This window comes from Passer montanus, unplaced genomic scaffold (assembly GCF_014805655.1).
Source record: "Passer montanus isolate IOZ18808 unplaced genomic scaffold, ASM1480565v1 scaffold86, whole genome shotgun sequence".
Lineage (NCBI taxonomy): Eukaryota > Metazoa > Chordata > Aves > Passeriformes > Passeridae > Passer > Passer montanus.
Window position 1 is genome coordinate 2,515,509 of NW_024373923.1, and position 25,817 is coordinate 2,541,325.

At 47.3% G+C, this 25,817-nt stretch overlaps 1 protein-coding gene across 3 annotated transcripts in view; it reads right to left on the minus strand.

Annotated features, from left to right (window-relative positions):
* Positions 1 to 25,817, minus strand: part of MYO5B (myosin VB) — a 149,159-nt gene that overhangs the window by 73,589 nt on the left and 49,753 nt on the right. For all 3 annotated transcript variants that reach the window (XM_039733359.1, XM_039733357.1, XM_039733358.1), the window contains exons 6-12: positions 24,212 to 24,355; positions 22,666 to 22,747; positions 18,601 to 18,708; positions 16,215 to 16,324; positions 14,449 to 14,714; positions 9,555 to 9,636; positions 7,224 to 7,364 (exon numbers count right to left, since the gene is read on the minus strand). In XM_039733359.1, coding sequence (XP_039589293.1) covers positions 7,224 to 7,364; positions 9,555 to 9,636; positions 14,449 to 14,714; positions 16,215 to 16,324; positions 18,601 to 18,708; positions 22,666 to 22,747; positions 24,212 to 24,355 — 933 coding nt within the window. The remainder of the gene's footprint in view (positions 1 to 7,223; positions 7,365 to 9,554; positions 9,637 to 14,448; positions 14,715 to 16,214; positions 16,325 to 18,600; positions 18,709 to 22,665; positions 22,748 to 24,211; positions 24,356 to 25,817) is intronic.

The window sequence follows — 25,817 nt, forward strand, 5'->3', positions numbered from 1 at the left end:
CTGCAAAAAAAACCAAACAAATAAACCCTGAAAAAAAAGCCAAACCACAAACAGAAACAAACAAAAACTAAAACAAACAAAATCAAACAAAAAACCTAGAAAAAACCCCAAAACCTTCCCCCTGCAAAAAAAACCAAACAAAAAACCCCAACAGAAATAAACCCAGAACAAAAGAAAAAAAAACCAAAATGAAACAACACTCCAAATATTTACACACATACACACACACCCCCCAAACAACAACAAAGAAACCCCCAGTAATTAAAACAGAAATATTGAGGAAGTATTTTTACACTTAAGATACATGAACTACTCAGGCACCAACATTGGTTTTTAATGCTGTTTTAGGTGATAGAATAATTTCCAGAAACTGCCACGTGAGACCACATGCATGAAGTTCTGGTTTATATAACAGTGAAGTTGTTCCTCCTGGGGTCTGAGAGCCGCCTCTGGTGGGGTTCACCCCCATCCCATTAACCACTGCTGAGCACAGCAGTAGCTGCACAAACACACACATACTGGTTTATTTTTTTAGCAAAAAAAAAAAAAAGGATAATTGTATATTTAGGTCAGAAAAGAGATGTTTCAGAAGAAAAGTCTCAGTCAATATTTAAACTTAGATGGACAAAGCCTAGAAACCATAGAACAACCATGCAGCAGCAGAGAGAGCTCTCAATCATCCATCAGGGCTTTATGTAGGCCTTTATATGAAAAATCACAGAGGAAATAGGGAGAGAGAACAGGAAGATGGAAAACATGAGACAGGTGAGGAATGTTTCTTTATGCTGCTCTGAAACAGCCTTTGATTTCATGACAGCAAACCAAAACACAGCAGAAGGGTTCTGAACACAGGGAGAAGCATCTCCTGCCAATCCCTGTAAGGAGGGTGAATTAAATGCAGCAGCCATTCAAATAAAGAGCAAACTGTGCTCTCCCACATTTGTTTATACTTTACAATTTTTAAGTTTAGCTAATTATGGATACACACAGAAATAACACAGGCTATATATAAATATTGAAAGGCACTTAGCTGTGCAATTATATACATATTTTATTTATGCAAGGTAAGACTCGCATGTTTAAACGATGGGGTTATATAAATGTAGATGTGTTTCCTTTCATGGGTTATATTTAATATTTGCATTCAAAAACATCCTTTCTGGAGGTATCACTGGGTGCCTCCTGTGCAGGACTAAGCCACAGGTGCAGAGCAGGAGCACTGCAGCCACCCTGAGCCAGATTTATCCTGCACCAGCTCTCTTCCAGGGCATCCACTTTGCTGAAAAACCTGCTTATCTCGAAGCTGAACTTCAAAGGCACTGCTCCTGCCTCCCAGAAAGAGGGTTTGCCATACCCTGCTCACCATCCTGCAGCCTGGGTATTTTTAGCTGCCTGGGAAGCACCTGATAGGGACCAAGTTCCAAAGATAAAAATTAAGGAGGCCACTATCTGTACTGTTATAACAGCTTTTGGTATTACCTTGGCAGTTTGAGGCCCTTAGAGCAACTGAGAAAGTTATTTATGGGCTATCTCATCTTTTTTTTTTTTTAGGGGATGGGGAAGAGGAAAAACGACTGCCTTGCAAGTTTTGTACAGAATCTTTAAACAGGATAAAGCTGATACCAGGAATTGCACAAGGTCACTGCCTGTCCTGCTCCTCTGTCCTCCCCTGTCCCTCCCCTCTGCATCCACTGTTCCTGGTGCTGCCAGCAGCTCCTGCAGCCACAATCACACCCACCCACTGCAGCCAGGGCCAGCCCCACAGGATCCATCCTGCATCCCAGCACCAAGAACCCACCAGCCAGGAGAGGAGATGCTTGGGACTGCCGTGACTAAAGGCTGAGACTCCCTCCACCTCCAACAGAAGGACAATTAAGTGGATTGAAGAAATAAAGATCAAAGGTTTAAGGTGAAGGAGGGTAGATTTAGATTAGATATTAGGAAGAAATTCCTCCCTGTGAGGGTCTGGCACAGGTTACCCAGCAAAGCTGTGGCTGCTCCATCCCTGAAAGTGTCTATGGCCAGGTTGGATGGGGCTTGGAACAACCTGGAATAGTGGAAGGTGTCCTTGCCTATGGTAGGGGGCTGGAACTTGGTGAGCTTCAAGGCTTCTTCCCACCCAAACCATTCAATGGTTTCTGCAATTCCAACCTAATGATCTGAAAGTCAACTCTCTGAAAACACAGTGGGAGCTGCTCGCATTTTATTTCTTTACTCCTTAGCACTCCAACACAAGTTAAAGCCTGAAAAGAGTGTGGGCTGCCTCTGCAGTAGCACTCCAGAAACACGTTCCCCTGCAAGTGATGTGCCTGGCTTTAAAGTCATCAGAGCTGACAGCGTGACGTAGGGGAGGCTGTTCTGCCACACATCGGGCGGCCCGCCCCAGAGGAAAGCCCAGGGGTCCAACCCCTGCTCGTGGAGCAGAAATCCCCCACGGACAGGAAGGCCATGTGCTAATTCCTGATGTCCAAAAAGCTAACGAGTCCAGACAAGGAAAACACATTTGCTCAGATCCCCAAGTCCTCAGCGATGCACAGAGACAGGCAGGGTGGGAAAGCAGGCGGCCAGAAGAGGAGTGCGGCGTTCCTGGCACTTGACAGAAGGGCACAGCAAGGGTCAAAGAGCATCTTCTGAACAGCACTAGAAAATGCATTTGGCACATTAGCAGCATAATACAGTGGCGACGTGCCATGGAACACAGAATGGAGCCCTCAAGACCATGAAGGAGTTAGGGGCTTTGGTGAGACACATCCCCCTTGGCAGCCTCAGGGTCAGGCTGCTCCACCAGCAGAAAGATCCCTCACAAATCTTGGACAACGATGACAACACTGACAAGTAAACTTCCCAATCAGCCTGCTCTTGACTGAACCCTTTTGGTTGTACTTAAGGGAAAGGGACACTTGTTTTTTCATTAATTTTTTTCACTCTCACTCCCACGCCAATGCAAAATCAAGGAAACAGTGAGGTAGCAGGACACCTGAAGGAGAAACCTGAGCTTCCATGGTAACCTCTGACTGTACTCCCAAACAGAACCACAGAGCCACTCAATATCCTGAGCTGGAAGGGACCCACAAGGACCAGCATTGTCCAACTCCTGACCCTGCACAGGACAGCCCCAAAAATGCCACCCTGTGCCAGAGAGCATTGTCCAAGGCTCTTGGGAAGTGTCTGGAAGGCAGGCAGCATGCCCACATGGCATGTAGCTTCATTCTGAAAAGCTGGACAGCTTTTGACAGAGGCCCAGCTGCATTTCTGAGGGTTTTCTGTTTCCTCTAAGGATAACTTAAATCTCTTGAAAAACCAACCCTAACTGGCTGCTCCTCTTCAGAGAGTGCAAATCATTCCACATGTCTCCTCAGAATTCAGTCTTCCAAAGTGTGCTGTCCCCTCCATCAAAGTAACTCCCTCCACAAGTGCAACCATACCCTAAATCTATTCCAATATCCAACCAATCTTCCCACAATGGATCTGGACAAGACAGCCCCCATCCTTCATTCCTCCTGACAGGCTCTTCTCCTTTTCCAGATTATTTCCCCCTGGCCCCACTGAGGTGACTGCACCCACCCTGCACAGCTCACCAAGGGGAGGTTCTCCTGGATGCCCTTTTGCCCTTTCCCACCTCTTTGGGCTCATCAGAAGTGTCTGGAAGGCAGGCAGCATGCCCACATGGCATGTAGCTTCATTCTGAAAAGCTGGACAGCTTTTGACAGAGGCCCAGCTGCATTTCTGAGGGTTTTCTGTTTCCTCTAGGGATAAATTAAATCTCTTGAAAAACCAACCCTAACTACCTGCTCCTCTTCAGAGAGTGCAAGTCATTCCAGAATGCAAGTGCAAGTGTCTCTTCAGAATTCAAAGTCTTCCAAAGTGTGCTGTCCCCTCCATCAAAGTAACTCCCTCCACAAGTGCAACCATACCCTAAATCTATTCCAATATCCAACCAATCTTCCCACAATGGATCTGGACAAGACAGCCCCCATCCTTCATTCCTCCTGACAGGCTCTTCTCCTTTTCCAGATTATTTCCCCCTGGCCCCACTGAGGTGACTGCACCCACCCTGCACAGCTCACCAAGGGGAGGTTCTCCTGGATGCCCTTTTGCCCTTTCCCACCTCTTTGGGCTCATCAGTTTGTGCTGCAGCACACCAGCATCCCACCACCACCATGGTGGCCTTGGCCAGGACTTCTTTTGAACATGAATTCTCACTTCTCCTCTGGCATCAGAACAAAACCAAGAGGTCCTAAAAGCTACAGATCCAGGCAGGTGAAACTCCAGGGCAGAAAACAGGGAAAAGGACTTCAAGGACTCCAGGGTCCCTCAGCAGAGGACACAGGTCACAGCCCAGAGAGATTATAAGGGTTCCTGGGCAGACCAAGGATGTGACAGGACAAAGGACCAAATGAGCTCTAGAAGCCATCTCTAACCTTAGCAATTCTAGAACAGCTTCCAACTCCTATATTACAAAGCTGTTTTAAAAAACACAAACATGAACATCTCCCTCCTGGAGAGGGATTTTTCACAAAGACGTGGAGTGACAGCACATAGGGAATGGCTCCACCTGCCAGAGGGCAGGGTGTGATGGGGTATTGGAAAGGAATTGTCCCCTGTGAGGATGGTAAGACCCTGCCACAGGGTTCTCAGAGCAGCTGTGGCTGCCCCTGGATCCCTGGCAGTGCCCAAGGCCAGGCTGGACAGGGCTTGGAGCAGCCTGGGACAGTGGAAGGGATGGGCATGGGGTGGAGCAGGATGATCTTTAAGGTCTACACCAAACAATTCCGTGATTCTATGATTCCATGATTCTATATCCTAAAGTCTGTTTTGAGAAGTAGGGTTTTTCTCATTAGCTTTCAGGAGACAGGTGTAGTCCTTAACACTCCAATCCCAGTTCAAGGGCCCTCTCTTTCACTGCCAATTCTTACATCAATTTTTCCCTAAACAGCAACAAGACTTTCCCATGACCTACGCTTCCTGAGTTGCTTCAGCACATACCCAGCCACCTCCTCTCCAACCACACATTAAGGATTTTAAAAAAACCCACACTGTGAAGTGAGAACATTAGTGACAAACCCTCTGCATTTGCACTAATGCTCCATTATGTACCAAATATTCCCCTGGTGCCGTTTCACATCCCAGAGTGTTTTCATCCACTGCTGTAGGCTCTAACAAGGTGGCATGTAATTACCTTATTGTGGTCCCACCCCAGGAGCTGAAATGCTGCCATGGGGGTGAAGGCTTTCATCCATAAACTGCTGCCTTCAGCTGACAGGTTTTGCTGAAATTTTCATAAATCTGGAGAACACTTGCAGGTTGTTATAAAAGAGGCGATTACAGGGCTGGTAATAAGAGCCTGTGACTAATGACAGCATTCCCCCTGACAGGTAAACACCCAGAAAATTGGCATTTGATGAGAAGAGGGAAGGAATAGATCTTGCTGTGGGGGAGTTGGGGTTAGTGTTTTGGGTTTGGGGTTTTTTCTTTTTATTGTTTTTGGGGGGTTTTTTTGCTGTTGTTTTGGTTTGGTTTGGGGTTCTTGGGGGGGGATTGGGTTTTTTGTTTGTTTTTGGATTTGGGGGTGGTGGTTTTTTTTCTTTTTGTATTTTTGTTTGGTTGGTTTCTTGTCAAAAAATAAGTATGGGGTAAAAAAGTAGTACCAGGTAAATCTACTGCTGGTACATGGGAGCTGCAATGTCACCACCAGCAATGCCACCAGCAGCAACCAGTGCCAGGTGCTCCAGAGAGGAGCCAAGGGTGTGACTCCCAGCACCAGGGAAACTTCCTTTATGGTCCTCATATCACCCAGGAGACAATTTGAGCCTGCAGAATTTAACTGGCTTAATAGCACAGACAGCAGATGAAATGGTGCTGAATATCAAGCAAATAATCTGACCTCCTTCCAAACCAGCACTGGATGAGATACTATTTTTAAGGACATCAAATTAAATCTAATTTTTTTCTCATTTTTAAGGAGATTTCCTGAGAGCAGACTTGAAAAGGGCAAAGCCCCACCTTAGGCTCACCCCAAAGACAAAGCCAGTGTCTGTAGCCTAGAGCAGGGCTGAGCTCGTGGGATGTGCAGGCTGGGAAGGCAGCCCTGGTACCTGGAGGGCAGCAAAACTTCAAACATCACCCCCCTTCCAGACAAAGACAGGTGCTACATCCTCGTCCAGGGAAACCAGTCTGAGCAATGGATCCCAACCCTTTCCCTCTGACACAACACGAGACTTGTGTTCTTGAGCCACCAGATCTGTCCTGTGCTCGTGAATCCCACAGACACCACAAGAATTCCTTGGGTCCTCCTTACCACCTTGGCCATGCTGGTGAGGTGGGCCCTTTATCCACCCCAGCTCTCCCAGCATTTTTTCTCACTCTTCCCTGCCTTTGTTCAGAAGTGTTCGGGGCCCTCCCACAGTCGGAAAGACATTTCCTGGCACAGAACACATCCAAGCCTCCACAGAAACCCTTCCTGAGGACAATGTGGGTCACCCCACAGCAAGACCAGGATGAGACTCCTCAAGGCAGCCACACCCAGCAGGAAGGGAGTCCCCATCCCCTTCCAACAGGACATCTCCAGCATCAAAGAGCTTCAAAACAAGCATCACAGCCTCCCAAGGAAATCTGCCCTCTGACATTCCTCCTTCCTGTGCACATTTGATTATTCATGACTGAGCAATGTGTGAACAAGGAGCCCAACCTTTCTCCTGGATTGGCATCAAGGTTTGCCAGTCTGGCTTTTCTTCTCAAATTTCAAACAAGATTTCACTTTGGCCAGTATGAGAGAGAGAGAAGGCAAAAGACAGCAAACTGCTCTCCAACATTACAACTCTCTGAAGTTTGCATGCGAAATGCAGTGAATTTTACCTTAAAGAGCTGTTGCAAGAGGACTCAGGTTTCCCCTGAGACAAAATAAGGCTCGAGGGGAGCTCCAGCTCCTTTTGGGCAATGCCCAGGACACCAGGTCTCAGTCAATGGCTGTCCCTCAGTGCAGCCAGGCCAGACACACGAGCACTGGCTGCACACTGAGAGCAGGTACCAGCTTTGGAGCAAACACCTGCCCAGGAGGCTCTGAATGTCCCAAACCAAAGCAAATCCCAGCTCAAGCCTACTCTTGCCATGAGCACAGCAGCAACACACGTGAAAGAAGATGTTTACCCACAGAGATTAAAGCCCATTCTTGGATCTTTTACAGAGACAGAGGCACAGATGAAAAGGCGGGAGGTCTTCCTTACCTTGCACTCTTCATCCAGCAGGTCCAGGATCCCAAGCTTGGCCTCTATCAGATCTATGCAGGGCTGGTTGTCGTAGAAGTCTATGAGAGTCCAAGGGATTCCCTCCTTCATGTACTCTTCTTGTTCCAGCTTAAACACGTGCTGGGAGTGGGAGAAAGCAGAGCCACAGAGTGTGAGAGCCCAGCCAGCAGAGCACAGCCCCTTCCCCTTGTCCCTGCTAGAGTTTTATATTTTCTTTTTTAGAGCCAGGTCTAATAAGCTCTCAAAGAAATTAATACACCCAAAGACAGCTAGAGCTGTTCTTGAAAGTATAAAATGAGCAAGATAACTTCTGCTGCAGTGTTAGAAACAAAAAGGTTTAATAGAAGGCAAAATAACAAACAGAAAAACCCAAGCCAAATGCAGAAGTTTGCTCCTAGTAAAAACACCTCACAAAAACCCCTAGCTCATTTGTTTTCCTCTTTTTCTACCTAATTGTTCAAGCAAAACTTTTTAGCTTCTATCCAATTAAATGCCCTTACGTTTTTGGAGAAGTCCCTGAAGTCCTACAAAGTAGCTTTCCACCTAATCATTGAGAAAAACTTCTAAGCTTCTTTCCTTTTTTGAAAGACAAAAAAATAGTTTTGTCACTCTGTCATCAAAAAGCACACTCCTACACTGGAGTCCAGCATTCCATGGGCACATCCAGAGGCCACAGAGGCTCTGATGCCCTCACATACAGCCTGCATGTTGACACGAGCAGGCTGTATGTAAGGGCACCTAGAGCCCGTGGCCCATTTTTCTGGCCAGGAAAACAAAACCACCACACTGGAAAACCACGGCACAGGTTAAAACAGGGCTTGAAATGACTTTCACTGCAGAATGAGTGAAGCTGTCACTGCGGCGAGGTGGGAGCCATACACTGATGTGGCAGTGACACATACATCTCCCTCTGTGGCCCATTTTCCTGGCCAGGAAAACAAAACAGCCCATTTTTCTGGCCAGGAAAACAAAACCACCACACTGGAAAACCACGGCACAGGTTAAAACAAGGCTTGAAATGACTTTCACTGCAGAATGAGTGAAGCTGTCACTGCGGCGAGGTGGGAGCCATACACTGATGTGGCAGTGACACATACATCTCCCAGGCTGACAAAAACCCTCCTCTGCTTTATTGCTCTGCTGACTGTGACCTGAAGCAGGTTCACAAGCTGGGAGCCCAGCCAGGGCTGGGAGCCCGTGTCCCCATCTGCGAGCAGGGCTCCACAAAGAGCACCCACCATCCCACAAGGGACATCAGCAGCAGCATCTGACCGACTCAGGGACGCTTCTATCGAAAATTCTTGTTTAAAAGAACCTATAATAAAAAAAATCTTTGCATGGCTTACGTATCTCAGACCTCTGCCCAAGCAGATAAATTGTCTCTGGCTATTTCTGAGACACTCTAAAGCATATTAAAAAATGATTTTTCAAATGCACTTTTTTTCCCCCTTCAAAGATAGCTTTTTAAAATCTCTTCAAACATGTCATCTTGGAGCTTGAATTTATAAGCTTCAGAAGTGATAGTCAGACACACCAAGTAAGATATGAATAGTGCAAATACAATCCATAATTTACTTTTCATTTTAGCAGCAGTGATCTATCTGATGCATTAGATAGACTGCAAATGTTCGTGTCCATGCATAAGATATGGCTTCAAAAGGCCAAACTAATCTGCAGTACTTAAATGCTCAAATTTAACAAGTTTTCCCCTGTATCCTGAAATTAACAGTATTTTTTCCCTACTTACAACTGACACAGAAGACAACTCCTTACTGGTTCCATTACCAGTGAAGGTAAATGCTTATTTCAAATAAAACTGGAAAACTTCTGGGTTTTGTGCGGCATGACCAAGTGAACAGTGGGGAGTGTTTCTAATTCTGTTATTTAATACAGAGTTTTCATCTCACAGGTTTAAGCCATGCTTAATGGGAAGGTTTCCACACCCGTAACTTATTTTAATTCATGCTGGAAATCAGCATGAGACCATCCATGTTTTGTTTTAGGATTGAAACAGCACAAAGAAGAAGGCAGATTACATACTTATTCAGAGCAATATGTGAGCCTTTGCACAAACCACATGCAAATCCATTTCCAGAATGAAGTTTATACATCAACTAAGCAACATTTTCCAACTTGATAGGAATATCTAGAACCACTGCAGTGAAATGTCTGGGAGAGAGGCATCCTAAGGATGCCCATGATCCGTCCAGGCTGCAGGTAAATGCTGTAAAGCAGCAGCCAGACACATCACAATCCTGCCTAGTTACATTTTCTGCATGGTTTTATGGAACATTTCCAAGCTGACCTTACCGAGTTGAACTGCTGCTGGAGCTTTTCGTTGGCATAGTTGATACAGAACTGTTCAAAGCTATTCACTTCAAAAGTTTCAAACCTGCAAAGCAATGAATAAATCAGCATTAGGCGTTGCTTTGTCTCAAAATCTTCTCTTTTTTTCCTTTTTTTTTTTAATTTTTCCTGCAAAGGTGCCATCCGTGTGAGGGGGAACACTCAACCGTCCCTTCCATTTCCCTTGTCCCAGATGGACACTTTTTTCCTCAAAACATCTTTCTTTCCTTGGCACAACTCGAGGGATTCAAGAGGTCCCTCCTGGTACACACGAATGAGACATTTGGCTCGACTGCAGCTTCCTGCCCATCAGCTCTGTCTGAGAAAAGAAATGTAACTGCTTCTCCTGGGGAAAAATATTATGAAATATTAAGTTCCAAATACATTCACTGCAAAGGTGATGAAGAAACAGTAGCTGCTGTCTTAAAAGACCCAGCATGCCACTTTTAATGGAATTTAATAGAGCAGAAAGAGGAGGTATTAAATTTGTAATTATAGCTTCTGTACTGCATCCCTGTTAGCACAAAAATTAGACACACGTGAGTAAGCAACTTCTGGAAGGGAGAAGGGGAAAAATGGTGATTTCAGCTCCAATTCCACATTCCTTAGAGGACCCTTAGAGAGTCCTTGGTGCTGGACTCAGTGATCCACCTCTTCACCCAGACTTCCACAGTATCCTAATCTGTCACAGATCAGCTCCAAAACAGGCCCAAAAATAGCTTCTTAGTCACAATTAGAAAGGAAAAAATATGCAGTTTTAGTGAGACAGACTACAGGTAAGGAGCAGGGAGCCAGCAGAGCCCCTGAGGCTGAAGCACACAACACCCAGGGACAGGCACAGGGAGCCAGGCCTGCTCTTAAAACCCAAAGAGGGTATTTTGAGCTACCTCTGGGAATTACGTGTTTTATATTTCTAATTTTAAGGCACAGTTGGAAGGGGGAAGGGAAAAAAAGAAGTCTTTGACACATGACTATAAGGATTAAACCAAGGGGAGAAGTGGGAAGGCTTCCTGTGTTGAATGAGTAAGCTGCTGTAATGATAAATATGTGACTAAATAATTGTTGGGGTAATAGGCACTGTAGGAGCTGGAAGAACAGTCTTTAAACACTGAGTAAATGAAACCCTTTCTTTCCAGCCTCTCTTCCTCAAAATAATCAGTACTTCTGCCACTTCCTGAGGACCACGCTGCTGTTACCCAGGTGATGCAGTTGTTCCCCAGGTACTTCCAGGTGACAATGCCACCACCACACAAAATGCCAGAGTCCCTAGGGAAATGCAATGCCAAACGGCAAAAGAAAAGGGGGAATGGGAGAAATGAGCTGGTTTTGTGCTTTTATCACCCCCACAGTCCTTGAAGAAAGCTGGGACTGCTTTCCCTCTGCATGCCCAGCACTGTCCCCACAGCTGGAGCCACCTGTGCCATCTGTGTGTGTGTGTGTGGCTGGTACCATCCCCTTCCCAAAAACTGGGCTTTACAGTCTTTAATGCAACAGAATCTGGTGCCTGGGACAACAAATAATTACATTAAGGACATGTCTTGGGCCTCAGTGATGGATGTATGCCTGGAGAGCCCCCTCTGTGCTCGATCTCCGTGGCGTGGCTGAGCCAATCTGCGCCTCCAGCCCTTGCCACTCAAGGAATGTGGCATCCCAGGACTCTGGAAATACCAGCTGCTGCAGGCATGATCACAGCAACAGGGCAAGGAAGGATTTAATTAAAACGTAGATGGAGAGGCACAGCCAGCTAGGTGGGAAAAGGCAATGAGGGCAGCAGTGTATGAGGAGAAGAAATCGGAGTGGAAACTTGTCCCTTTCCAAGACACCAGATGTGATTTATGAACCCTCCCAGTGAGTGCTAGCCAGGGGCAGAGCTGCTGTACAACTCCAGCTCCAAGGGAGATCTCACAAAGTTGCTAATTAAGGGAATCTACTAGCACAATCTGCTAATTGACAAAGCAGATTAGTCACCAGCCCTACATGTGTGCATGCCAGGAGGCCCTACCTGCTCAGAGTGACTGCACTGAGGGCAACATCCTGATGGGGAAAGCAAAACAGTGCCTATTGGGTCTCTATTCATCTTAGTGCACTGTAATTTGGTGGAAAAAACAAGCATATTCACCACTCCAGCCCATCGCTGTGGCTCCCTAGAAGGCACATCCAGCTTGGGAGCAGCTCTTGTAAGTAGATTTTCAAGGGGCAAATACTGCATTTTGGTTTTTTCTGCTGCTCCCCATTCTGCTGGCTTCTCCTAAGCCCTCTGAAGCACCAAGGTTTGTATTAAAATATTTAAAGTTCATTAATAAGTCCAGCACACAGCTGGTTGCCTGGGTGTTCACACTTCACGTGGCAAAAAAGAGGGGGAACAAGTCGTCAACACCAAGTCCAGGAGTGCCACATGAACCCACTCTTCTGACTGACTTCAGTATTGGTGCTACAGCAAATAACACCATTTCAATAAACACAGAAAGGCTTTCAGTGCTGCACCCTCTCACCTCAGTGTTAATAGAGAACTAAGGATGCAAAGTCAAGCACTAGAAAGTTGGAAGAAAAGCCCTACAGCTTCTGCACCCTCTGTTTGGATCCCATCCCTAGAAATTCCACCCAGAGCACTGGGACAGAAGCTCTGAGGATGTAAAGGATGGGCTGTGAAACTGGCTGCAGGCTCCCTGCCTTTCCAGCTCAATGCCTCTCCCAAAGGAAAGGAAAACACAAAATCCATTTGGGGGGGAAAAATCAGATCATTAGAAAAATGCATTAAAAACTCCAAAAACACGATTTAGGAACCAAACCACTCTAAAGTTCAGCAGAGTCAGGCTACCATCACTCACATTCCCTGCATTGTAAATTACTCAGCATTTAGACAGCAACACCCATTTACAAAAGGGATTCAGGGTCATTTTAGGACACCAGACTCCCACAGGCATTTCAGCCAAGAACATGGACACCTTCCCCTGCAAATCTGCCTCTTTAGTAGGACCTGCAGGTCCTTGTGGAAAATCCCTGCTGGTGTCACCAGGGCTGACAGCACCTGCTGGCCCCCACACTGGACAGGCAGCTGAAGGAGGTTTTTCTTCCACACTAACAGATTTCCAAGCCCAGCTTAATCTTTCATGAGCCTTATCCTCAAGCCTCCTTTCATTCAGATTTCTTAAAGTCTGATCCTCTAACTCAGGCATCCAATTTTCTGTATGGACTCACCATCACCCACAGGGCTCCATCTCAAAACTTTATTTATCATGCTCCAGCCTTCAGAAATTTTTGTGGGGGAAAACAGCTTCTCTAACTCATAGAAAAGAGATGGGAAACAGCTTCTCTATCTCATACAGCCTTTGAACAAGACTGTGCCATATTTAACATCTTCCCAAGTGAGCCCAGAAACTTAAAACCAGAGAGAGCAACCTCATGACCTCAAGCCATCCCACTGAAATCCCAAACCAAACAGAGCTGTGTGGTTATCACCCTTGACAGCAGTGCTCCTGCAAACCTTGCCACATGACAGCAGTTATAGATGGAGACAGCAACCAGTGGGGCTGCACTGCTGCTCCAGCACTTTCTGGCATCCTTTCTGCTGCTGTGGCTGTCCAGATGTCAAAACTATCATCCCAAACACCAGCAGTATAGAAACTTTGTGGGAGGGTTTATACACAAGACCCAGTTCCAGCAATTGTGTAGGTGTCATAGCCCTAAAATCACACTGCTTTTTTATTCTGATCAAGAGCTGCTTTGGCAGGATTTCATTCTGAAGTTGAGGTTCTGCTAGAGCTGACAGGTCTTCAGAGGACACAGGACTGGGGACTGAGCAAGCACAGTGACTGCCCTGGGTTAGGGACTGGCTCCTGGAGCAGCTGCAACTTTTGCACTCCACCTTCCCCTCCCAAACAGGAGCAATTCAGCACCTGAATTAGTAAGGGAGAACAGGAGACCACTGCTGTCCCACTGAGAACCACAGAATCCCAGAAGGGTTCTGGGTTGCAAGGGACTTTTTAGGGTCATCCAGTCCCCACATGCAGGGACACCTTCCACTGTTCCAGGTTGCTCCAAGTGCCATCTAACGTGGCCTTGCATGGACCTGCTGTCTGGGCCACCCGGGACTGCTCTCTTGCCCTTGCTGCCCAGAGACACACACACAAACAAAAAAAAAAAAGGGTGTTGAAAAAATGGAGGGTAAAACCCAAACCCACAAGTCCTCTTTTGTTTTGCACCCCACAGCTGACAGAACCCCTTCCCTTCTCTTCCATCTTCTGCTTCTTTGCAGCAGTTCAGCTAAAATAAACTCAGACAACTCTCACATCCCTCTCCTACCACCACTCAGGATGACAAACCGGGCAGTAACAGGTACCCAGAACAACTTTAAAGCAGCTCATTGCCCCTGAGGGCACAGGCTGCAAGCCTTGCAAGAGCTTTTTGCACCTGACAGCCCCACCAGAGGTTCCCAAGCTCCTCTGAAAGCTCTCACTGCACCAGGGCCCTGCAGCAGCGGCTTCACAGATGAAGTGAAGGAGTGTCCTCAAACCCCACAGCAACATGAGGCAGTCTTTGCTCTCCACAGCAGCACCTTTACCCCAGCTCATCTTTGAAGCTGTTTAAACAGCACAGGAGACAGGAATACCAGATGGGAAAGGCACGGGAGGTAAATCCCAGAACGCAGCGCTCACACAGATGTGTGCGCACCATTTTGTGCTGAGGGCCGCACACTCTGAAGGAGGATCAAAACTGCAAACTGCACACTACTTTCCTGTGCTCCTTTCTACCATTCCCATCACCTGCCACCAGACAAAGCAGCGTGTGCTCTGCAAGAAGGCGAAGACAAGCTACAAAGGAGTCGCTGAGCAGCCCGGGGAGCTGAGGAGGGGCCTACCCGTAGATGTCGAGCACGCCGATGAAGGAGTGCTGCTTCACAGTGGTGTGCAGGGCCTTGTTGACGTGCTGCACGATCCAGTTGAAGAGCTGGGCATAGATGTGCTTGGCCAGGGCGTTCCTGGCGTTCACCACCTGGTGCAGGGACATGCTCTTCACGTAGGTCTCGGCCGTGGTGACGAGCTTGCGGTGGCACAGCCAGTGCTGCATCTGGCTGTGCTCCACGCCCAGCAGGCTGCAGAAGTTGCTCAGGTGCTCGTCCTCGCTCTGGGAAGTAAAGTCAGCAGGTTGGTGACACCCCAAAGTGGCATTTTAACACCCCAAGTTCACAGCTCTGCGCAAGGAATGGTGGGTTTTTGTAACTGTCTAGGGAAAGCTGTGTCTCTGTGGGGGACAGGAGTGGGAATGCAGTGACACCCATCCATCCAGCTGTGGGAGTCCTCCTGGACAAGGTGGAACAGCTCACACGGAGCTCTGGATGGTGGTACCAAGGCTCTGGTTATCCTTGAGCTCTCAGCTTTCACAAAAGAACGTTCCCACAGCAAAAAGAATTCTCCTCCTCAAGCTACACCCTGCCCCAGAGCAGCCCTGGTTATGCCTCACACTAAAGCTCAGAGTATGCTAGAACACCATGTCTTTTACAAAATAGCTCCCTCCTGAATAACAAAGCTATAAATCATGCATTACCAGAAGGGCTTAGGCTTTACACAATTAATAAAATGAAATGTGAACTTCATTTTCTTTAGTGCAATATATTCTCCCCACTCTGAAATTAAGACAAAGCAGTTCCGAGTCTCTATTATGGTCAGATAGCAGGCACTGCCTTTTGGAAAATGATAGAACAATTTCCCCCTCCCCGTGTAATAATACATATCTATAGGAAGTAAATTTTTTCCAGTTAGGTTAAGTGTACTTGGAAATGCTGGATGGGGTTGGGGATGCAGAAAAAAAGGGCATTTTACAAGAATTCTTGGATGTTTTATTGCTATGATACCTTTTTGACCAGAGTCAAGGTTGTACCTTGATTTAATTGATTTAATACCTTGCAATTATATTTGAAGGTAATTAAACAACGTGAGCTTCATTAACAGAACTCAACATCATTGAAGCAGGCAGCCTTCACATATCCATGTTGCCAAATAGCAAATAAATTACATCTAGCATCTCACACTGAACACCACATTATCTCTAGGGTAACACTGAAATGTGTGCAGAACCCTTTTAATACTTTAATTAGGAACAAACGACCCAGCCTGGGATGCAATGGTAATTTACAGGACAGTATTTTCCATATAATTGCTTTGCTTTTCCCCACCTCTGAGCAAACACGGAACTGCCTCTAAGGCATCTTTAATGTTACTTATTTTTGCTAATTAACCATGCAGCGCTCCTTAGGCCTCGCTGCAAGCAGCAGCTCTGTGGCTTTGCCTGGAGGAAAGTGGTTGTAAGGCATCACCATCAGTGCTGGTGTCACCATCAGTGTCACAAGTCCCCAGGACCCTGAACTGGGCTTTCTAAGGAAGGAGGAAGAGCTAAGGTGGGCTGGGATGTCAGAAATGTAAGTAATTTTTTAACAACCTTGCTTGCAGGCTGGCTAGAGAGGAGGAAAAATGAGTTATTTCCCAGGACAAACAAAGCAACTAGGAACTTTTGATGTGTTTTCAAAAAAGGCAAGAAAACCAGGAGGAAAAGGGCTTTCCAGCCAAGGACATGAGCCCAGCCTGACTCCTGAGCACACCAAGCTCCCCACTCCTGAGGGTGACCTACCGACACACTGCAGACCTCCCCATCTCGTTCCCCTTGGATTTTCAAGTTCCCCAGGTGCAGAATGGCAGCAATTATCCTAAAAATGGTCATCTGATGAGACTCCTTCACTCCTGCAGGAACAATTGATGGCTGATTGTCACAAAGGAAAATGAAACATGATTTTCAGTTTATTTGAAGGTGCTTGCAGTGCTCTATTTCCTCCCGAGGCAATTGGTTTTCAGAATCATGAGGCTTCTTCCAGCAAATACACCTTAAACTCTCAATTTTAACACGGATGGGTTTAATACACACAAACCCAAGGATGCTGCTCCACAGTGATCAAACAGGAGGAGAGTTACAGGGGCTCTGCAGCTTTCACAGAGCAAGGAATTGCTCGTCTGTCATCACAGTCTGCTGGCAACCAAAGCACACAAACTACAAATTACACTTACTCCAACATCCCACAAAAAGAAGGGAAAATTAAAGCCCTGCACCACGCCTCCACACTGGTGGCACAGCTGGATGCAGCAAGTCACCAGGGAGGTGATGGGAAGCTCTGCCTTACCATCCCCAGTGTCTCCACAAGAGACACTTGTGGGTCTTTACTGGGGGTGTAAGATGTTATTGCTTTGTGTGTTTTATTTATATATTGCTTTATCTATTTTTCTTTACAGGCATTCCCAGCAGGGGCTTTGCTCAGCAGCAGCCCACACGTGGCCTTCTTGCCGTATCTTGCATTTTTTAAATATCCCAGCTGGGTTTCTGTGTCCCTTTTGTGCTCAGGGCCGGTGTCCTAATTATCCACCCAAGGTCTGAGACATCACCTGCTGGTTTCTGAATTATCCAGAGCCTCCCTTTCTCTCTCTCGGGACTTTTCTGTTATCAGCACAGTGAGAAATGTTTCAAGGTTACTGAAAGGAGCAATGCTCTGCTCTCACTTGGAACTCTTAGCTGGAGTTAAGCCTGGCTAGGATTGGGGATTTGCAGACACACAAAAAGGCAAGACTGGAAACTGCAGTAGCAATTTCACCAGGCCATGAACAGAAGCAGAGCTGGGAAACACTGAAGGAAAATGAGGAAAAGCAGAGACAGAGGAGCACGTGAAGAACTGAAAATCATCATCAGACTGGCCCCAGAGGAAGATCCTCTCACAGGGTTTCCCAGGGACCAGCAAGGAGACAGGGGAGCTGCAAGAGAGGAGCAAAGAGAGATTACACATGCCAGGGGGATGGGGAGAGAGTTCTCCCAGGATTGCAGTCCTGTGGGCAAGTTTGGAGCAAACAGGAGTCACATTACTTGAGTAGTTAACAGAACCCACACAAGCTGAACAAGAGGAGGGTAAAGACAAGACCCCAAAGAGAAAGAGACGAGGCCCATCTAAAACACTAAGAGGACAAATTTTGGGGAAACAAGTGCAATTCTAGAGCTTGCAGTGAGTCCCCACACTCACTGCAGGCACAGCTGGTCTTGGGGAGCCAGAGAGGAGCAAAGAGAGATTACACATTACAGGGGGATGGGGAGGGAGTTCTCCCAGGATTGCAGTCCTGTGGGCAAGTTTGGAGCAAACAGGAGTCACATTACTTGAGTAGTTAACAGAACCCACACAAGCTGAACAAGAGGAGGGTAAAGACAAGACCCCAAAGAGAAAGAGACGAGGCCCATCTAAAACACTAAGAGGACAAATTTTGGGGAAACAAGTGCAATTCTAGAGCTTGCAGTGAGTCTCCACACTCACTGCAGGCGCAGCTGGTCAGGGTATTTCACAGGCAACTCTAAATATCATGTGTAATAATAATTATTACAAATTACAACCCGTGAAAAGGAACCAAGAGGTACCAAGACTCACCAGGATTTATAAACATGGCTTCAGATAAGTACAAATACTCTGGGCGAGTTTTCCCTTGCAGATAGTTTTTCCTTTCAAAGAGCCCTGCTGCAGGCAGGGCACAGCTCTGCTCCCCTGCTGCCAGCACGGGGGCTGGACACAGCCACAGCTCCTGCAGCTGCCATGTGGATGTGGACTCTGCACAGCAGGGATGTACTCAGCTCATTATTTCCAGGAATCAGCTACCCAGCACAGCACTGTGATCCAGCAAGTGACATCACCCTCAACCACAACACAGACTGAACTGCACAGTAATAGCTCTTTTCCTGCTCGTAAACAGGGTAAAAAATAGCAAATCAATACTGCAGCCCTGCTTTGACTTCAGAATGGTTTCTCTTAAATTCTGCATCCCTCTCCATTTCACTGCTGCTCCACAGACAGCTGCTAGAAACACTCCTGCAGCTCCTACTAAAGAGCAAAGTAAAGCCAACTAGGTCAACAGGAATGTCATAATTCAGGCAAAACACTGAAAACAATTGCCAGACTTCTGCTGGGCAGGCCTCAAGCAGAGCAACTCCTTACCAAGCAGGGTGAAGGCATGTCTGGTCTTCTCAAAGTCAACAGCATCGTCCACGCCATCGATGGACGTGTCACCTCCCTGAGAAGTGTAGAAAAAGTCTTCAGCACATGCTAGGAGAGAAGAAAGAGGAGAAACAGGTCAGCAAGCAGTCCTTCCTACTGTCACCATTGAGTCAGGAACAGATAATAAGTGACACAAACCCTAGGTCAAAGGCTAGAAACCCTGAGTTTATTGGAACCCCTTCTTTGATGCACTGTTCCAGTACAGGGGGACCTGATTACTCATTTAATCAACACATTTCACATGACTGGCTAATTAAGAAGACGCCCCTTGGTAAACATCTTATGAGAAAAACAACTTGTTCGAAACACCACCTGCAGATAGTTTACCATTCTTTCTCTCCACCTCCCTAAAACTTCCCAGACCAATTCATGGGAAATCTTATCTAGCTTTCTCCCCAGACCAGTCCATGGGAAAGCTTATCTAGGCTTCCCTCTCTCTGACCAGACTGTGGTATCCACTCCCCCGAACGGGCACTGGGATGCTCCCTGTGCCCATCCCTGAAGGACACCTGAGTCCTTTGAACCACAGTTTGCTCGGGGGTGGATGAAGCAGAACCTTGGCAAGTGGCTGCAGCTGCTTCTTGCAGTGGTGAAATCTCTTCTCCATGCACAGCAAGTGCAGCCTGTGGTGTATTTGGGATTCTAGTAACAGCTCCATCACATGGGGGAAGACCACTTCAGACACTGAGGTGGCTCCTTTCAGTAAATCCTCATCCTGCTTTACACATCCGTTACTGATTCAGGTATTTTAACACCTTTTCTACACAAAGCCTTAATCCTTGGGAGCAAAGGGAATGGAGAATGGCTCAGGGTGCCTGCATTACACCACCTGAACATCTGTGCTTTAGCAAAGTTACTCCAGGATGACGCCAATAAACCCTGTGGAGGCTTGAGAGGCATTTCCAATGCAAATACAACAAGAAGAGATTGCAGTATTTGTGTCCACTTAAGAAAGCTGCACGTGTAATCCTCCTCCTTTAAACAAGCCCCCCAGGAGGCCCAGAGCAGTGAGATGTGTGCCCACGGCTGCTGGCTGAGCCCTGGCAGAGCCAGAGCTTTTCCCTTCAAGGGCTGGGGGAGCACAGCCCCTGGACAGCCTCCCCACCCCACCCAGAATCAGTTCTCAGCACCAGCCTCAGCCTGTTTTGAACTGAGTAGGAGTCATTAGCCAAAACCCACTCATTAACACGCACAAACACATTTCCCAAACATGGTGAATAGAGAGAAGGAAGCCTACTGTGCTCCACACCAGTGTTACCTAGTGGTAACCTTTAAAATCATTGCAATCTGCACTTTTCTTGACTCAAATTGCCACCAGAAGCTCCCCCTCCCTTCCCAGGCCTCCCACAGGCTTCTGCATTAGCTGTACTTTCAGGCTGTAAAGAAAAACATTTAATTGCTTTTGGCACACGAAGCCCTGCGACCCAGAGATTTCGGTAATTCCACGCATTGCTGGAGCATCAGGAGCGAGGGGCAGACCATGCTGATTGGGGTCAGGCAGACAATGTCCCTCCTGGTCCCCCAGCACAACGGGAACTCACCCAGCCCATGGTGGAGCACATCAACACTCACAGCCTGGTGCTGCTGCACATCGCCCTGCAAGATGCAGCCAGGGCTGGTGTGGGACCAGGATGTCAGCTTTCAATTTTCAACATTCACACTGGCACCTGCTCCTGCCTCAAGTCATCCCTGGTATAACTGACTCCAGTCTCTGTATTTCAAGATCTCCGTAATTATTTTAACCACACAAACCCTCTGATTCACTGCAAACAAATAAAGCACATTTCTGCCTTGCACCACTGCCCAGGCATCATTAAGCTAGACACCACACTTCAAAAGGCACTTGCATTGCACATCACCATTTAAAGTCAAATATTTACTTTCTAGTTTAAAATTAAACCCGTTAGGATCACTCTGACTGAAGCCAGCACTGGTTTGCTTTGCTGGGCTTATGTATGTTTAGAGACTCTTTTTGTTTTCCAGCATCTTGCAACATAAAAGGAAGTAATAACAATTCTCTGTATTTGTAAGACTCAAAGGAGAATCAATAGCTCCTGGTTTTTAGATGGAAAAATATACATCCTCCTCCATGAGTAATAAATAAAAAGTGGATTTTCACATCAAGACACCTCTTATTTTGTATAAGCCTTGGGAAGACAAGATTGACAGGTAAGTACAGCTCACACAAGGAAATAAATCTAAGTTCTGACTAGTCATCTTCAAGCAGGCCAGTAAATCCAAGGCAAAGCTGGAAATGAAAAACATCACTCAAAAGAAAGACAAACAAGTGAATTGTGCACCTCTGCACCCCCTGCCCAGCACCAGCAGTCCCCCAGGCAAGGGCAGAGCCTGTGTCACACCAACAGGGGCAGCTCACAGACTCACACCCCTGTCCCCACCGAGCCCGTCAGCAGCGCCACATCTCACAGCCCCCAAAACACTTTGGGGAAGCTTTTCCCAGCTATTGCAAGGTGAGAGGGCACGAAACACCCCTCCACCTTTGGAAAGAGCTGCCTCTTCTCCAACACCCACTGGACACCTGCACATGCTGTGACATAGCAAATGCAAAGTGCCACAGAGAGCAGCTGGAGACTGACAGGCACTGGCACCAAATTTTGATTGAAAGTGACCCAAGAAGGCTTCCTTGCAGCTAATGGCCCTGGCACCCACTCCTCCTGCACTGCCAGCTGCTGCCATTACACATTCATCCCTGAGAGGCTGAAGCTGAGAGCCCAGTCACAACCGCACAAACGTGTCCTGGGTGATGCACCAGGACAGCAAAGGCCTCTCAGCCTGCACTCCTGCCACTCACCACAAACACAGAAAATGCTTTTAGAGAGCTGTGATGAGTAAGACTGGTATTTCCCCTGATCCACATGTTCTCAAGAAGAGAGCAGTGGTTTCACAGCTGGAGCTCTCACACGTCAACTCATCTCCCAGGCGGAGATGAAATAGGTTGTGTCTGAATTTTAAGATGCCAGCAAACATCATCGTTACCCAGGGTATGTTTTTAAAAATGAAGCACCTAAGTCTGGCATAAACTCATGAAAACGGTTCACGTGGTGTGCTCTGTGTGGGCAATGTGCCTACAGTGACCCGAAAGGTCATTAAGACAAGCTCAGAACTACCCAGAAACTGAGATCCCCTCTCTCCATCTGCCATTCCGCTGTAGTGTGGATGGCAACTTCTGCAAGACCCTGTGATGGGATCAGAACCTGCCTTGCTCCCTATTCAAAATAGGTAAAAAGCCTGGTTTAAACCTTGCTTTTCTCTCTAAGCAACAGCAAATATTCAAGATTTTAAAATAATTAAAATTCATCCCTCCACCACCTGCTACGACTGCAAATCCTCTGAATCAGGTGTTCTACAGAGGTTTTGCTGCAAATCCTGGCAGAACAAGCCCAACTCCAGGAGTTAGCCATTAAAAAGAAATAAACATAACTAATTCAAAGGACACAACCACTCCTGCCAAGACACTGGCCAGATCAGTCCATGCTCACATTTGATTTAAAACCCACACCCTATGCAAGGTTGGTACAATATTAACACATGATCTCCCTGCATCAGCTGGCATACACCACAGCAATGTGGTTTCACTGAAACTGAAACCACTGCAGTTTCACTGCCAATTTTTACAAAATCACGGAATCACAGAATGATTTGGGTTGGAAGGGACCTTAGAGAGACACCTCCCACTGTCCCAGGCTGCTCCAAACCCCATCCAACCCAGCCCCAGGCACTGCCAGGGATCCAGGGGCAGCCACAGCTGCTCTGGGCACCCTGTGCCAGGGCCTGCCCACCCTCACCCAAGTTTCCATCCCTGGTGATGGGGTGAGCAAACCTGTGCTACACCCCACAGCAGAGCCCTTCAGTCTCATGCCCCTGCCCTCCTCCCAGGGCACACAGGCCTCCCCAGGGACCCACATTTCTGGCCCCACCACCTTCTCCTGCTGCCCTCACACCCAGGCAGCAGCCAGCAGGGCACGGGGATGTGCCAGCACTTACTGAGTCCAAGGTCTTTGAATTCTGGGAGGCTTGAGGAGGCACAGAGCTGGTAGAAGATGTGGTAGTTGCGCTCGTCCTCTGCCTGCGGGGAAATGCTGAGTTACCAGAGGCACAGAGCAGTCACAGCAGTGCTCCCACCCTCACATCCCACCAGAGGCACGGAGCAGTCACAGCAGTGCTCCCACCCTCACATCCCACCAGAGGCATGGAGCAGTCACAGCAGTGCTCCCACCCTCACACTGCTGCCCCCCGAGCCCAGGAACACCCTGGTCCCATCCCCTCTTCCCACCACCGACACCTGTCAGTGACACCAACACAAGGATGTTTTCCTTGCCACCTGGAGAGAGGAGGTGACAAACCTGACCAACACACACTGCCCACCTGCCAAAGAAAGCAAATAATTCTGTATTACCCTCTGCATCCTATCCCTCTCTGGAGTAACCAGGCTGAATGAAGCAGCAGGCACTGAGTTGCAAACCCAGAGTAATATAAAAGAAGGTGGTTTATTCTTCATGGTTTCTCAAAGTTGTCAGGTTTTTAAGATTTTTGTAGTTGGGGCATTCTTTTTCTTGTGTAGGGGCAAAATTTTTGCAGTAGCTTCTGATCTACATCCCAAGAAAGGCTCTCCTGAGCCTGCACAAGAACCCCAAGGGATGTGCTGTGGCACATATCAGTCTTCTGAGCCCCTTTCCTGCCCTTCTTTATCTTCAAAACTGAAGACTGCTGCCTACCATTTGTTCTCCCTGGCTCCTTATCCAACAAGTCTCCCAGGTACACCTTAGCCCAGAACAAGAGGCATCAGGCTGGAATCATAAAGAACTCCAAGACTGAGTCCAAAAGACACATCTGGAAGCTGTGTCTACCAAGAAAGTGACAGGACAAGGGGAAACAGCCTCAAGTTGTGCAGGGGAGGTTTAGGCTGGCTATCAGGAACAATTTCTCCATGGAAAGGGCTGTCCAGGCCTGGCAGTAGTGGAGTCCCCACCCCTGGAGGGGTTTAAAAGCCGTGTGGAGGTGGCACTTGGGGATGTGATCACAAGGATGATGAAGAGAGACTTTGTACAGGAGCATGTGGGACAAGGAGCAATGGCTTCCCATGGACAGAGAGTAGGTTTAGGTTGGATTTTGGGAAGGATATTGGGAAGGAATTGGTGGCTGGGAGGGTGGGCAGGCCCTGGCCCAGGGTGCCCAGAGCAGCTGTGGCTGCCCCTGCATCCCTGGCAGTGCCCAAGGCCAGGCTGGATGGGGCTGGGAGCAGCCTGGGACAGTGGAAGGTGTCCCTGCCCATGGCAGGGGTGGAATGAGGTGATCTTTAAAATCCCTTCCAACCCAAACCATTCCATGATGATGATTCTGGGATGGGTATGGCAGTGCTGGGGAGACAGTTGGATCAGGTGGTATTAGAAGTCACTTCAACCTAAATGATTCTGTGGTTCCATTTGTAAAGAGATTTTTTTTTTCTTATCCACAGAAAAGACCCAGACTATTGAATTCCTGGAATACAGCACCCAAAAGAAAAAAAGGACAAAGCCCCACCACTCCTCACCTGAAACACAACCCGAGATTTTTCCAGCAGATACGTCCTCATGTTGGCACCAATGATGTGGTATCTTTTATCAAAGCCAATCTGAATGTATTTCCCAAAGCGGCTGCTGTTGTCATTCCTTGTTGTTTTAGCATTTCCAATGGCCTGCATAAAACAAACAAAATTAAACATTAAATTTAAATTGAATGTTTGAATATTTTTAAACACTTTGCTTTGCAATCAGTGTTATACAAATAAGCCACAGGAGGTTTTGAGGAAAACCCCATTCCAGATGCAGAAGGCAGAGGAGCAATGTGACTTTGGGGAGGACTCCACTGAAAAGGGTTTTTATGGAAGAAAAATGCATACAAACAGCAACAAATATTTGTACAGTAATTAAACCATCCACGTCCCAGAAGCCTCAACATTTGCGTCCCACCCTAGAGGATGCCCCCACCTTTGTTCAGCCTGTATGGGTCTCCTTCCCCCACAAACCCATTTACTTCAGGGTTTTTCTGCAAACCAGGCAGTTTTCTTTTATGTTTTTTTCTGCATAGGCAATGTTCTCATCAATTTCCAATAAAGACAGGCAGGTTGCCTGGCCTCAGCACTTAGAAATTACAGCCAGAACTGAACACAGGCAGGAAAATTACAGCAATAAAACTCTGGGGTCATATGGAAGAATAGTGTGCACCATGAATTTTTTTTTCTTGGATGGTTTTAAGTGCCCCCCTGGTATTGCAGCTACATTTCACAGAGGCAGGGGAGATGGGTGAGGAAAGGAGTAAACTTTAGGCAGGTTTACCAGGAGTAAATCTGCAGAAAACCAGCCAGATTTCCCCGTCAGCCACACACCTGCTGGTTTTTCTTACTGCTCACCTGCAGCACCACTGGCCTGGACACTGCAGCTCACCCCTATGGGCAGCAGGGTGTCAGACCACAGGTCAGGCTGTGTCTCACCCCGGATCAGCCACCCTCTCTCTGTCTGTCAAATAATCTGATACAAGGCACCGTGATGGGAAACCTCCCTAAAGGCTGAAGCAAGCCTAAGGTGAAGCACAGGACAACACCAAAGCTGCAATGCTGGCTCCTGCCTTGAAAAGAAAGTCACACGACCCTAAAGAGCTTCATGGACTTTGGAAAAGCCCAAATCAACTGAAGGTACTTCATGGCTCCAAAGTCTGTTTGGGAAATGGGATTTAGGCACTCAAGCATTTATTTTCAGCATCTGGCTTCAGTGAAAGGAAAACAAAGCTGCTTTTCCCCTTTCTTTAGTATTTATAAGAAGAATTCTTTTCTTTCAGAGAGGGATTTCCCTATAATGAGACTCATTATTGCCCTATCACAGATCATTTGGGTTGGAGAAGCCCTCCCAGCCCATCGAGTCCAACTTGGGCTTGATGCCCCCCTTGTCACCAGCCCAGAGCACTCAGTGCCATGTCCAGGCTTTCCCTGGACACTCCCAGGGATGGCAACTCCAACACCTCCCTGGGTAGCCCCTTCCAATGCCTAACCACCCTTTCCATGAAGAAATTCCTGCTAATGTCCAGCCTAAACCTCCCGTGGCACAGCTTAAGACCATGTCCTTTTGTCCCATTGCTGTTGCCTGGGGAAGAGGCTGGTATGT